At 42.8% G+C, this 15,226-nt stretch overlaps 1 protein-coding gene across 1 annotated transcript in view; it reads left to right on the top strand.

The window, feature by feature from the left end:
* Positions 1-6,759: 6,759 nt before the first annotated feature.
* LOC138739778 (calmodulin regulator protein PCP4-like) overlaps positions 6,760-15,226 on the top strand; it is a 64,203-nt gene continuing 55,736 nt past the window's right edge. Inside the window, exon 1 of the mRNA XM_069892349.1 lies at positions 6,760-6,901. Coding sequence (XP_069748450.1) covers positions 6,893-6,901 — 9 coding nt within the window. The 5' untranslated portion in view covers positions 6,760-6,892. The remainder of the gene's footprint in view (positions 6,902-15,226) is intronic.

Below are 15,226 nucleotides of genomic sequence, written 5' to 3'. Positions count from 1 at the left end.
GATGGGCCTCTTCTGATTCTATATCTTGTGTGATCTTGTATGTAACCATTCTTATTCAAATGTCATTTGAATGCTACAACATTATCCAATTTCACTACATCCTCTCCTTCAGAAATCTTGACGAAGGCTTCAGGCCTGAAGCGTTGGTTATATTTTACTTCCTTTGCATGCTGTGTGACAGGCAGAGTTTCTTCAGCGCTTTTGTGTATTAAACTCATTGCCATTATCAGAACTCAAAACTGTGCTTATGTGAGCAGATTGTTACTGAGCAAGAACTGTTTGATTTCCTAATGAATCATCCCTTCCGTTACTTTGCTAATGAGTGTAAGTCCATTAATGGGTTGGGAATTGGTTGGGTTGGATTTGTCCTGATCCTTTTGGACAGGACATACCTGAACAATACTCCACGTTGATGGGTAGATCCCAGAATTGTAGCTGTACTGGAATGGCTTGACCAAGACTGTGGTACATTTTGAAGCTGCGATATAGTCAAGTCCCATAATCTTCGGTAGATCCAATGCCTTCAGTGATTTCTGGATAACATGAGGAGTGAATCAAAATTTCAGTGAGGATATTTACAGCTCATTATTGCAGTTTGTATCAAACGTTTGGGGTAATTTTGATGAAATTGAACAGCAAGCAAAAATGACTCTACCGGATATAGAGTACAAAACCGTCAAAAGAAGGAAGAGAGTACAAAAAAAAACAATAATGGGAGAGCACACGAAGCCTTAGACGGACTTTCTCCAAGAGTCAGGTTTAGGGGAAATTCATTTATCCCTGTTATGGATGCTCTTGAAGCCAGCCTAGACAGAAAAGCAGCCATGTGTAGGAGTGTAGCTGGGAATTTTTCATGTTTGGTGAACCTGCAAGCAACCAGGGAACAGATTCACAATGATGTCGAGATACTGATGCAAAAGTATCCAAAAGGATGTTGACCATATGTCAAACAAGAACCTTTCAGCCACCAAGATATGTATCAAATAATATTCCAGGAGAAAATTCAGATGGCTTTTCCAAATGTGGAAACGATTTTCAGATTGTTCCTGTGTTTAATGTTTACTAACTGAAAGATAATTTTCTAGACTAAAAAGGATTAAGGATGATTTTACGGTCAATAATGTCCCAAGATCGGTCGTCTGATCTGAGCATTCTTGGCTTAGAAAATTTAAAACTGCGACTTATTGATTTTAATAACATAATCGATAAATTTACATCCAACAAAGCTCAACAGAAACTGTTCTGACTTTGTATATAAATGTAATGCTGAAACACAGCTATGAATGTTTTGTGTGAACGCCTTCATTAATTCCATACTCCTGTAAACTTATTAAAGTCTATAAATTTATAAACAACAACATTTCAGCGATGTTCAACTTTCATTGGGTAGATAAAGAAGAGAACGAGGATTTGTTTCTCATGATCAGATGCTGTTAAATTTGGGCCTTCCAAGGTCTCTTAGCCCAGGGTCTCCAGTTGCGTTAATTTGGCACTGAATTAAATTGGCTGATGACGGCCTACCTTCCTAGAGACCACTGGTGTGGGCCAGGATGGTTCATCCTCTCAGTGCAACAAAATCAACTTCTCTGGTTTCTTTAAGCCTCCCCTCTATCTTTCCACATGTCTCCTTTCCTCTATGATCTTTCCCGCTGAATCTTTTCCCCCAGCTCTGCTTTTACAAAGCCAAAAACACCCCCTTCCCAATCAATTCTCACATTTCCTCTCTCCTGTCCTCCCAACCACATCCAATTAACATCTTTGTCTGTTGGTCTGTATTCCTCCCCCTGCCCATTCTTCCCTTCTCCCCCAGCTTTTTTAATTCAAGCCTTGAAGAAAGGCTCAGGCCTGAAACGTTGGTCATATATCTTTACCTCCTATGGATGCTGTGAGACCTGCTGAGTTCCTCCAGCATTTCTGTGTTTCTACATCCATTCACCACTTATAGCTGAAGATGAAGTGCGTGGATTAGTAAATGACATCAATTTATTTTAGACATACAGCATGGTAACGAGCTCTTTCCGCCCATGAGCCCCATGCTGCCCAATTACTCCCAATTGACCTACATCCCTGGTACTTTTTGAATGGTAGGAGAAAATTAGAGGAAACCCATTCTTCTTCTTTGGCTTGGCTTTGCGGACGAAGATTTATGGAGGGGTATGTCCACGTCTGCTGCAGGCTCGTTGGTGACTGACAAGTCCGATGCGGGACAGGCAGACATAGTTGCAGTGGTTGCAGGGGAAAATTGGTTGGTTGGGGTTGGGTGTTGGGTTTTTCCTCCTTTGTTTTTTGTCAGTGAGGTGGGCTCTGCGGTCTTCTTCAAAGGAGATTGCTGCCCACTGAACTGTGAGGCGCCAAGATGTACGGTTTGAGGCGATATCAGCCCACTGGCGGTGGTCAATGTGGCAGGCACCAAGAGATTTCTTTAGGCAGTCCTTGTACCTCTTCTTTGGTGCACCTCTGTCTCGGTGGCCAGTGGAGAGCTCGCCATATAACACGATCTTGGGAAGGCGATGGTCCTCCATTCTGGAGACGTGACCCACCCAGCGCAGCTGGATCTTCAGCAGTGTGGACTCGATGCTGTCGGCCTCTGCCATCTCGAGTACTTCGATGTTAGGGATGAAGGCGCTCCAATGAATGTTGAGGATGGAGCGGAGACAACGCTGGTGGAAGCGTTCTAGGAGCCGTAGGTGATGCCGGTAGAGGACCCATGATTCGGAGCCGAACAGGAGTGTGGGTATGACAACGCTCTGTATACGCTTATCTTTGTGAGGTTTTTCAGTTGGTTGTTTTTCCAGACTCTTTTGTGTAGTCTTCCAAAGGCGCTATTTGCCTTGGCGAGTCTGTTGTCTATCTTGTTGTCGATCCTTGCATCTGATGAAATGGTGCAGCCGAGATAGGTAAACTGGTTGACCGTTTTGAGTTTTGTGTGCCCAATGGAGATGTGGGGGGGCTGGTAGTCAAGGTGGGGAGCTGGCTGATGGAGGACCTCCGTTTTCTTCAGGCTGACTTCCAGGCTGAACATTTTGGCAGTTTCCGCAAAACAGGACGTCAAGCGCTGAAGAGCTGGCTCTGAATGGGCAACTAAAGCGGCATCGTCTGCAAAGAGTAGTTCACCAGGAAACCCATGCACCCATAGGAAACACGTACAAACTCCTCACGGACAGCGCTGATCGCCAGTGCTCTAATAGTGTCGCATTAATTGCTTCACTCACCGGGCTGCTCCTTGGTGATTTTAACGGACAGTGTTGTTCATGGTTATGAAGTCACAAAGGTCAGCTGAGAAAGAGGGGAAAAGATTGCAGCTGCGATCATACTCAGAAAGTTGGCTGGAGAGGAACTTCTGTGTGTAAAGTGATGGACGGTGAGAAGCTAAACCAGGGCAGGATCCTAAGGAATGTTTTGGAACACAGAGATTCCAGCGTGTATGAATATGGTTCCCTGATAATAACATTGTATTGACGAAGGCATATGGCATGCCTGCCTTCATGAAATGGGGCATTGAGCATAGGTGAGTCATGCTACAACTATACATTGCGTTGGAGCATTGTATACATTTCTGGTCACTAAGTAATAGAAAGGATGTGATTAAACTAGAGAGGGTGCAGAATATATTCACAAGGATATTGCCAGCTTTGGAGTGCTCGAGTTACGATAAGTGACTTGATAGGCTGGAATGAATGAGGTAGAGGAGGCAAGCTTATAAAATCATGAAGGCATAGATAAGATGGATGGTCACAGTCTTTTCAGGGCATATCTCAAACTAGAGGTCATAGATGTAAGGCAAGAGGGGAAAGATCTAAAAGGCTGATTGTGTTATATTCATGCAGCACAGAGCAGGCCCTTTGCCCCAAATAGTCCATGCCTTCCTGTAGAAAACCTTTACTCACACATAAAGTGGTGGGCATATTGAAAGCTCTGCCTCTGTGGAGGCAATTGATCAGGTTTGTGGGAAGAGGAAAAGTTTAGAAGGATATGGGCCAAATCGACAAATGGGACAACCTCACGATGGCAGTGGTCTACAGGAGCATGTTGGGCTGAAGGGTCTGTTTCCATGCAGTATCTACTCCATGACATATGCAGTGAAACATCCCAGTTGGATGGAGTGTGGCTTGCCAAATAAATTAGAATTCATGGTTCTTTCCTGTGTGTTCTGTCCTCATCCTTTGAGGTGGAGGAGATTGCAGGTTTGGGAGACATTGTTAAAGAGAATGAAACATAATGGGTGTTCTTAGGGTCCACATTTACAGTTTCCTTAAAAAAACCATGGTTTCTATCTACTCACTGATTTTTGCAGCATGCAGCTTGTTTTTGGTTCTAATTGTAAACAAGACAGCAGGGAATTGATCTCCAGTGATTTTAATTTGATTTATTTAGCAGTCCTTTCTTTCCTGATAATCAGTGTTCAGAGTCAAATCTTAAAGTTGGGCTTACCAAATTTTTCAGCCCTCTGCCCCTCCCCGCTCTCATCTCTCTGCTTCTTCCCCCACTCACCTACATCTACCTACTACCTGCCAGCCTGCACTCCTCCCCCTGCCACCCCTCCCACCATTTTATTCAGGTGGTCTGCCTGATTTTCCGCCCTCCTGAAGATGGGCTCAGGCTGGAAATGTCGACTGCCTTTTGCTTTCCATGGATGCTACATGACCTGCTGAGTTCCTCCAGCACTGTTCCGTACTGCCTACTTAAGGCATTTTTGTCCTGTCACTGGGCAATCAAAGCAGCTATGAGAAATACAATCAGGAGCAGGCCATTCTTCCCATTGTGAATGTTCTGCAATTCTATGTCAGACTGATATTTTTGCTTTGTTTTGAACAATGATGGGTTGGCTTGCCTGGATAGCACCCAAAACAAAGTTTTTCATCATATCTTGGTGTAAGCAATAAGAAACAACTTAATCCAATTCAATATTGCAAAATTGCAAAAGGTAGTGGACACAGCCCAGGAGATCACAGGCAAAACCCTCCCCACCATTGAGCACATCTACAGGGAAGAGCAGCAGCTCTCATCATTGATCTACACCACCCAGCGCCATGCTCTGTTCTCGCTGCTGCCATCAGGAAAGAAGTCTAGGTACCACAAGACTCTCACCACCAGGTTCAGGAACAGCTGCTACCCCTCCACTATCAGACTCCTTAACAACAAACTCAATCAGAGACTCATTCAATTTGTCACCATCCAGCACTGCTCTGTACAATTCCTCTTCCCCTCCCACTCCTGTGTTAGCTGACTTTGTTAGCCTCATTTTGGGCAACACCTCATTTTTAAAATTCTCACCTTTTCTTCAGATATCTCCATGAACTTGCTCTTCCCCATCTCTTCTTGCCCCTTAAGCCCCCGCTCCCCCGCCAACCCCATTCTTCCTTCTTATTTTCTGATTTATTGGCTCAAGGAAGAGCCTTAAAGGATCAAGGCTCTGGAAGTCCATCTCTAAACCACCCCACCTCTTGTCACATTCCTCTGTCACAAAATTGCTTGGAATACTTCGTCCCCACCAAATCTTTGCTCAATGTCCCTTATAGAACATACAACACAGTGGCAATTGATATTGTTGGGGCCCAGAGAATTTTCTTTAAGCTAAAGCCACTTTTTGATTCCTCGTTGTTGCTGAATACATGCTCAATACCATGGATCGGCAATCCCTATAGCAAAGCTAAAGAATTTATGGTGAAATAAATCTGCCTTCTACCCTAACTAGCACAGATAACTCTTCTGGGAACTCTCAAAGCCAGACCTTTGCAAAGCGAAGATAAACATTTTGAAAACCAATCATTGATCTGAAATGTTGATTTTGTTTCTCACTCCATAGTTGTTGACTGATATGTGAAGTATTCCTTGCATTCCGTACTGTAATTGTTATATATGGTTATGGTCACTTGCTGTTTCATTTTAAGTCATTTGTACTAAAATTCCTTACTCGTGCCACCCAGATTGATTTACATGTCCTCGAGTTCACATTTGACCTCGGTCGAGCCGCTGACAAGGCTGAGGATGGGACAGGTCTGTTTTTGGAATGGGAAAAAGGAATGAAAATGACTGGGAGTTTGCCGCTTGCACCCCCAGATAGTTCTCAATCCGATCCCACCCTTATCAGACCGTGGAAGGTGAGCCGCAAAAGGAATCGAGTTGCGTCTAAAACAAGGGTCAGTGAACCACTGACTAGAATTTAGATTGCATCTTTAATACACTAAAGATGCCCCCAAGGAGCGGCAGAGGACGGCAAAGAAGTAAATGGTTCACCAGCTCAAACTCAGCTCAATGAATGGGATATTGTGAGGTTATGATAACAGAGCATATTATATAGTCTTCTTTGAATTCCAGGCTAAAATGAGCCAACGTGGCTTTGAACAGGGCTAGCCCATCCTGACCTGTGGCAACAGACAGGGTGAAGCAGATAGCCGACTGGTTTCTTGTTTGATTTAAAAAAATATGATGGGTCAATGCAGAAACAGTGAGAGGGCAAGATGACAAAAAGCAGGACATAAGAATCAAAATCCCTCTGGGTGTCTTTTTACTATACTGAAGAGGTCAGACTGGTCCTCAGATTAAAAAAAAGCTCTTTCAAAATATCGATAGGGCTTGCTTTCTTTCCCCTTGAGTATGCGAGAGCGAGAAGCTGAGTTAGTACCTTGAAGGATTGTATTAATATTTGAAACACTGGGTGGCATGAGAGCGTGCCAAACAAGGTTGCTGAAGTTTAGAACGGCAATTTCCATTGGCTCTCTCGAAGGTGTGATGACATTAGGTTCTGCCTGAGTTTAAAAGGATCTTCTCACAGAGATCGGCAGTGCAGAGAGCTGGGTACTGAGCTCTGATAGTGTGAATCTGAACTACCTTGAAGAGAGAAAGCAGCACCACATTAATCACCCTGCAGGGAGGCATTGGCGGTCTAACCATGAGCGAGGTGAGGCTTAAAAGTAAAATGACTCGAGGCATTCTTTTTCAGTGCACGTAAACTGTACTTAATTGCTGTGCGTTCAACCCAGCACAGCCTCCTAATGCAACTTCACAAGTTATGTCTGTGTGATTAGATTTAAACTGAATGGTGTTTCTACTCATTATTTTTAATTACGCTTTATTTATGTAAGAACTTGAAGGAAAATTAGAGCATTCGATATATATCAAGGAGGTCTTTCATATTTTAAAGCAAGATTAAACAATATCCCTTTTCTTTCAGAACTGTGTGGGGTGTCCACAGGGGTGAGAGAAAATGTTTTGATTTCTCCTCCTGTCAGATACACACAGACCTGTTGCATATTTCCTACTTGCACTGTTTTCATTTTATTTTGCATCGATTATTTTAGTGTTCATCCAGTTCCTTTCTGGTTCACCTGCCTTCTATTTTAGCAAGGGTTGCAATGTTAATAATCGTTTATAACATCCTGAAGAATTTTACTCAGAGGAGTGTTGGATATAAAGCAGAATCTTATGAAAGGGCATCTTTAAAGGAAGCGAAATAGATTTGCAGAGTGGGTTAGAATCTTGTGGTGAGAAACGTAAGGCATGAGTTGGGTTCTCACTGTGGAGAACTGGACGGGGACGGAGCAAGAAAAGAGAGTGAGAGAAATAGAAAGAATGGAGAATGTATGGGGAAAAAATAGGAAAGTGAGGCAAAGGGAAGAGAGACCGAAAGCAGGGAGAATGCTGTCAGAGTGGGAGAGAAAATATACGGGGAGGCATAATGGAGAGAAGCGGTGGGGGTGGGGAAAGGGAGCACAAAAGCACTGAAAGGCAAGCAAACTTGCTCCAAAGCTTGGAAAAAGACAAACATGGAGATAATGTCAACACAGCACGGGGTCAAATATAAAGAGAGAGAAAAAACTGGCATTCAGAGAGTAGAATTGCTCATGAATAATAGAAGGTAGCATGAGGACCATATATGTACAGTAAATAGAGACGACTGCACTTGTAAAAATTCTCCATCCAGGACCCAGTGTGCTTTGATATGTTGTCAGATCAGAAATGTAGATGCTCATAATTAACAATGCTCTTCTTATAATGAATTCCATTCTCCCCCAGTTTGTTTCTGTTGCAGTCCGCTGAAGTAAACCTAAATCCTTGAGGTTCTATAAGATGTAGCCTTGATACAGAAAGGCAATTTGCTCTTTGAGTAATTCCATCTTTGTGCAGAAGACGAGCTCTGTGTAATTTTGATTCCTCATTGTTTAAAACGTGATTTCTCCTGCAGACTTTGTTCACTCAGTGCAATGCGAGGTTGAGTCTGATGATGAAGCAAAGGAGTTAATGTCTTGCTGTGCTCTCTGCAATGAATAATAGATTGTTACACTCTCGATTGGCAGAGGGTTCCCTTTCTTTCATCCAATTCAAATCAAGTCACATTAAAATACATTTAGGTGAGGTCTGCAAGTGTTCTCAGTTTTGTTTCAAGGTTCGTGACAAAAGGGAGACCACTGACATAGAATAAAGTTAACACAATAATATCTCTTCCTCATTAGTGACTCAGAGGTCGTTATTAATATTGACCCAAGGCCTCTGTTTTTTCAATATGGGGAGGAAGCATAATGTGTTAACGACAATTAGTCACAATTCTGTCGCACTTTTGGAGTGATAAAGCTGATCAAGTGCACTTTACACATATGTTTGCAACAGTGACCAAAGGTTTAGTCAAAGAGAATGGGTAGCAACCAGTATCTTAAAATGGGAAGCAAAGGTACAGAGGAGGAATAGTGTAGAATTTCAGAGCTGAATCCCCTGTCCTTTTCTATTTAACAGTGGGTGTGATCTGAACCACAGTACACTGTCCAGTTTTGTTTGATTAATTCTTTATATTCACAACTTCAACTTAATTCCAAAGTATTGAGGGGTAAATTTGTCCCAGTCTTCCCATAATGGCTCTGGGAGGAGGGCTGTGCAAAAATCCGAATCCAATCTGTTCTCTATTAAAAAATAGAATACTGGGGTTGGAATGATTAGTGGACATTCTGAATATGGCATCCTTAATTCCAACTTCCATTGTTAATGTCAAGCCTCAAGGGGCGTAAAAGGGACCCCTGGCCCAATATCAACTAACATCTCAGAAGAGCATAATTCTTTGAGCCTGTTATCTGGACTAACACGGGGAGGAATTGAAAAACTGAGAACCCTCAATTGGGATTCCTAGTGCCAAACAAATAATATGTAGCAGAAAAGAGAGAAGCTTACTTACTTCTCAGACCAAAGAGGCCATTCAATCCATCAGTTCCATGCTAGTTCACAATGGAACAACTTCACCAGCCCCACTCCCATTTTTGCTGAAGCCCTATCAATCTTTCACTCTCTGATTCCCATAAACTTCTCTTTTGCCACTTGCTCAAGCATAATGTAATTGACAGAAACGCACCTCGAATTTCTCCTGCTCTTGCATCCAAATCAATGAACCTTGCATGAAAAGCACGAGACATACTGCTGGTGCAAAGAATGAACGCTCCCCACCGCCCACTCTCCTGAGACTAGCACATGCCCTTTGGTTGCTTGAATCAGGAAGAAGGGGGCCAACATGAGTCAAAAGAGCAAAGGAGATGGTGGGGGTGCGGGGCAAAGTGGAAAAAGAAGGGAGGGGACGTTGAGTAGGAGTGGAGGGGGAGGAGAGTGTAACAAGATCAGAAGAGTGAGGAATGGGAATGGCTATTAAGCAGAGGGGGAAGAGGAGGCAGCCAACATCAGAGGAAGGGACAGAAAATTGGTGCATGTGAAAGGGAGCAATCCAGCACGACTCCAACAGATGGTCACAGAAATTAAACATTTATAATCGGTAAATATTTCAGTTGTTGCAGGACACTGCAGGATGTTGTTTAATTAGTGTTTGATAGAGAAGAACAGGGACTAATGTAAGGTGCCAGGGAAAAGACAGTTTGGGAGGATAATAAGAGAAAGCTCGAAGGTTGAAAATCAATCTCGGGATTTGAATGGTGATGGATAAGTTGAAACTGAAGCTGTGACCCTGAGATAGATAACCATCTTGTGGAGTTGATATGAATGATGATTAGAAATTGTTTTGTGTACTCCCCCTCCTTCATTTGGTGTCTGAGGGGATGAAAAGGGCCCTCCCTAACCCTCTCCCCATACTTTTTTTTTCTTTGGCTTGGCTTCGCGGACGAAGATTTATGGAGGGGTAAAGTCCACGTCGGCTGCAGGCTCGTTGGTGGCTGACAAGTCCGATGCGGGACAGGCAGACACGATTGCAGCGGTTGCTGTTATCCAACACCTATGAGGATTGGTAGAACATAGAACACTACAGCACACTACAGGCCCTTCGGCCCTCGATGTCGTGCTGACAAAAATGTAATAAACCCTCCCTACCCCGTAACCCTCCATTTTCCTTCCATCCATGTGCCTGCCTAAGAGTCTCTTAAATGCCTCTAATGTTTCAGCCTCCACCTTCCTGGCAAGATCTCAGATAAATGGATTTTCCAGTTGCTTGAGATTGCACGTTGCATGATTGAACTGACAGTGAGACATACCAACTCCAGGCTGGTTGTTGCAATCTCTCTGTATTTGTACCTGACCCCATCACAATTTCTGATGCCAAACAGGATAATGTATAGGAGGGGGCCCTCCATCTCTACCTGGCAAAGGAGCATGGGCAGGTGATGGCTACTTGGGTGAATTGAAGGATAACTGGCCTTCCTGTTTCTCACAGGCCTTAGTTGCTTTGGGACTGTCTTGACACGCAATGTATGCCTCAATTGGGATCCCTAGTGCCAAGCAAATAACATGTAGCAGAAAAAAGAGAGGCTTACTTGCTTCTCAGACACAAGAGGCCATTCAATCCATCAGTTCCATGCTAGTTCACAACAGAACAATCTCATCAGTCCCACTCCCACTTAGCTGAAGCCCTATCAATCTTTCACTCTGATTCGCATAAACTCTTTTTCCACTTGCTCAAGCATAATGTAATTTACAGTAGCCAGCTAATCTATTGGGATGTGGGACAAAGCCAGTCACAGAGAGAATACATTCAATACATACGACAGCTGACGTGAGGATTGAAAGTCTCTGCGGCAATGGACTGGCAATGCTGACTGTTCTATCTCCATGCCACACACCTTGTACTGAATAAACCTTTAATTCCAAGTGCTTTCCAGCTGTAATGCAAGAAGCATACTGCTTCTTCACACAGTGAGATCCTACAACTACCAGATTTTGACATTGTTTTTAAAAAAACAGAATTAAATTAATTAAATTAGGCAATTTGGTCCTACGAGTCCATGCTGCCCAAATTACACCCCATTAATCTACACGCCGGTGCGTTTTTGAAGGGTGGGAGGAAACCGGAGTTGGGATAAGACACACGCAGTCACTGGGAGAAAGTACAAACTCCTTACAGGCAGTGCGGGATTCAAACCCAGGTCCGGTCCTGATTGTCAGCGCTGTATCCAGGTGGTCTGCTTTCCTCCCACATCCGCAAGATGTTAATTTTACAGATTAATTGGCCACATTAAACTGACTGTGCTGTGTAGGTAGGTGGTATTCTCTGGGGACTGAGGGGAATATGGGATAAAAGAGGGTTAATATAGGATTAATGTAAAATGATGTTTGGCATGGACTCAATGGGTCGAAGGGCCTGTTTTTTTTTTGCTGTGTGACATTATTTAAACTTAATTCTCTGCAGATTTTATGCCTGTACCCGAAATGTAGGTCAGAATCAGAATTTATTGTCATGAGAATGTCACAAAATTCATTGTTTTGTGGCAGCTTCACAATCAAACATTTATATAAACCACTTTACAAAAATAAATTAAAAAGATAGTGCAAGAAAAAGTCAGAAAAGGGCAGTGTCTGTGGTTAATTGTTCATTCAGGAATCTGATGGCAGATGGAAAGAAGCTGCCTTGAGCTGCTGGGTGCTTGTCTTCAGGCTCCAAGTCTGTACCTTTTCCCTGGGGATAGCATGGCCTAGGCGGTGGGAATCCTTGAGGATGATAGAGGCTGCTTTCTTAAGATGCCGCCTCTTGTAGATGTCCTCGATGAAGTATAGTATTAGTTATTTATATCTCCAACGAATCTTTAAGATATGGAAACATCCCAAGAACCTTTGTCGAACAAAATGTATCACCAAGGTATGTAAGGAGAAAGTTTGGTCAAAAGAATTCGTTGTGCCTTAAAGAAGGAGACAAGTAGACAAATGGACCAAGATGATGGAGTCAGATTATAATAGGGACCGTTTCAATAAAAATTTGCGGAATGGATTAAGGAATCCCAATTTTGGTCCAGGATTTATGTTGAGCTGGCAGGTCGCTGTCTGTTCAATGGTAAAGGCCAACAAGGTACATCGATGGAGTAATCTCTTGAAGAAATGGTCTCTCTGATGTTATAAACCAGCCATTCCCCCTCCATCCCCTCTGGGGGAAAAGCATATTTAAGAGAGGGCCACACACAGACTGAAATCCTAAAATATTTTTTTATACACCTGTATAGTCAGCAGGAAGAAACCAACTAATTTGACTGCTTCACAGGGAAGGGGGGGGGTGGTGCATAGAAATGGCTACCTTTTTGGTCTAAACTACTGGGATACATGGTTTATGGTAACATTTGAAGAGATTACATTCGACAATTCTGTATTTCTTCAGTACTGCAGGGCACTTGTTACTTGGAGGTTCAAGACATTAAGTTGTGGCTTAGTGAAGCTGCCAGCTGATAAAGCCAAGATTTCCCTTCAGATGTTTAATTCCTTAAAATCATTGAATGGAATAAACAAGAAAGCCAATGTTGTCATTCTTTCCACATCTCTACCTTGGAGGTATGTGGTCTAACAGTGATAAGTGCACAGGCAATGGAGAATTTTGATAATGTTATTGGAGCCTTCAGAGGTCTATTACCATTACTGGATCTGCTTAAGAAGGTCGTACTTGGGGCTTACATTCAGTTTGAAATCTATAACCAGTGACTGTTCAGGTGCCAGAGAACCCGGAGCCTCCAATCAATGTAGGAGCAACAACACAATTGTAATAGGGTGGAAATCCCTGTCATTTAGCAAGCTTTCTCCTGCAACAGAGGAGCACTGAGTCAGAGTTGATAATCTGGTCTATTCCTAGATATCAAGCAACCAGGTTGGGTACAAGCAGATTCAAGAATGGGGATTATAATGCACCTTACTACCAAACTTGACATTGGTTTGAGACAGTCTTCTATTTCCACCTATGCTATAGTGTGGTAATCATTCCAAGGAAATAGCTTAGTGATGGTGTCTGTTAGCATTTGCTACCTTCCAGGTGTGCAGTGAGCCTGCACCATAAGCTAGCATTCTTGCTTATTGATGTGGAACCATCAATGGGTGGCAGATCAGAGTGCAGTGAGCACCTGTGTTTCTGTTGCTCAGGAAAATAAGCTAGTGAACTCTTGGGAAAGTGTGCAAATGGAATTGAACTTGAACAAGTGCAAAATGAAGCATTTCAGCATGTTAAACAAAGCCAGGACATACAGAGTGAATGGCAGGGCCCTGGCAAGTGCTGTTGAACAGAGAGACCTTGGGGTAAAAGTACATAGCTGACAGGGTGGTAGACAGGTAGACATTTGGCATGCAAGCTTTCATTGGTCAGGGTGATGAGTATAAGAGTTAGTACGTCATGTTACAGCGTACAAAACAAAGGGAAAATATTTTAAAAGGACCTGAGGTCATTGTTTTTCCCACACTGAGTGTGGTGGGAACATGGAGGCGGTAGAGATTACTATAATTTTAACAGGTACGTGAATGGGAAAGGTCTGGAGGATATGGGCCAAATTCAGACAAAGGGGATTAACTTTGATAAATAATTTAGTTTTGATGAATAGTGCCAGAGAGCCTGTTTCTGTGCTGTGTTGCAAAAACCCACATATATAAAATAGTCTAGGTTAGAAAAAGACATGACTACAGTGCTTGTAGGGGAGATTCTCCAGTGGTGGAACTTTGAAACAAGAAGGGAATGATCCTTTTGATGGGGCTGTATTGTGGTCCCCAAATAATTAACAGGAATTGGAGGAGCCGATGTGCAGGGAAGTGACTGAAGACTGAAGATTGTAGAGGTAGGGAAAGTGACTGAAGAGAGAGTGGGTGAACATCTTGGGACCAGTGACCAGAACTCTACCAATTTTAAAATAGTTATTGGGAGTAAAATGTCCTGACCCTATATGATGACTGAGAGTCTCAATAAAGGGTCCTGAACCAAAATGTTGACAGACTTTTTCATCTCCTGGATCCTGCCTGACCTTTTTAATCCTTCCACCTTCTCATTGCTTGCTCAGAGATTCCAGCATTTGCAGATCGTGGCATCTAGTGTGCTTTGGAAGTACGTTCACTGACATCATGGAAGCAATCAGACCTCCAATTTGTGCACAAGAAGCTCCCACAAAAATTGTGGCGAGGTCACAGAAATATTTTCAGTGAGGTTGGATCAGGATTAAATGTCTAGGGGACCCCTCACCCCGCTCTATTTTGGAATGGTGCCGTGGATTCTTTTACACACCCAGGATGGGAGCCTAATCTTTGGCTTAATGTTCCATATGAAGTGCAGCACCTTCAATGTTTTCTCAATGCCGCCCTGAAGTTTTATCCAACATTTGATATCTAATCAATTTGATATGTCCAGCAAAATGTTAGAATGTAGAATGCATTACTTGATATGATAATTAATCTTATTTAAAAGTTTTTTTTACTCTCATGGTTCATTATCCCAATGGTAAAAAGGAACAGTTTTACTCTTGATGATCTAAAAATAATTTAAAGCTATTAGCTGAGGAGCGTGCAAACTATTTATCTTACTTGGGTTTTAATGCCTCTCAAAATAGTAAAAGAAATAAATCATTAAAAAGTACTAAATAGTCGTTTTCCCCTAATATCATAAATGCTACCAGACCTGTTTCTCCGTGAAGACTGACAGTGGTAAATGTATATAGAATGCTATTTCAGAGTAGAGAATGCACAAAATGCAACTTTACCTACTGTGAGCTGGGCTCAGAATTTAATTCCCACTAAACTAGTTACTCTGTATCTCAGCCAATTTTGTTTCCCTGTTGAATTAGATTATAAAATTTGGTTATGATGGAGATTAATGAATAGGTGAATCCGTGCTCACGAGGTTCCATGTTGAAAATGTGGCCTTTGCTGTGAAGGAGGGGTAGAGAGGGGGGAAAGAGGGAAAGAGAGGGGGTAGAGGAGGAGAGTAGGGAGAGTGGAGTGAAGGGGAAAGAGGGGGAAATTGGAAAAGGAGGGGAAAGGTGGAAAGACGGGGGTGGGGGGGGGAGGTAGAGAGAGA

This window comes from Narcine bancroftii, chromosome 7 (assembly GCF_036971445.1).
Source record: "Narcine bancroftii isolate sNarBan1 chromosome 7, sNarBan1.hap1, whole genome shotgun sequence".
Taxonomy (NCBI): domain Eukaryota; kingdom Metazoa; phylum Chordata; class Chondrichthyes; order Torpediniformes; family Narcinidae; genus Narcine; species Narcine bancroftii.
The sequence above is the reverse complement of the archived record's forward strand: the minus strand, read 5'-3'. Positions and strand labels throughout refer to the sequence as shown.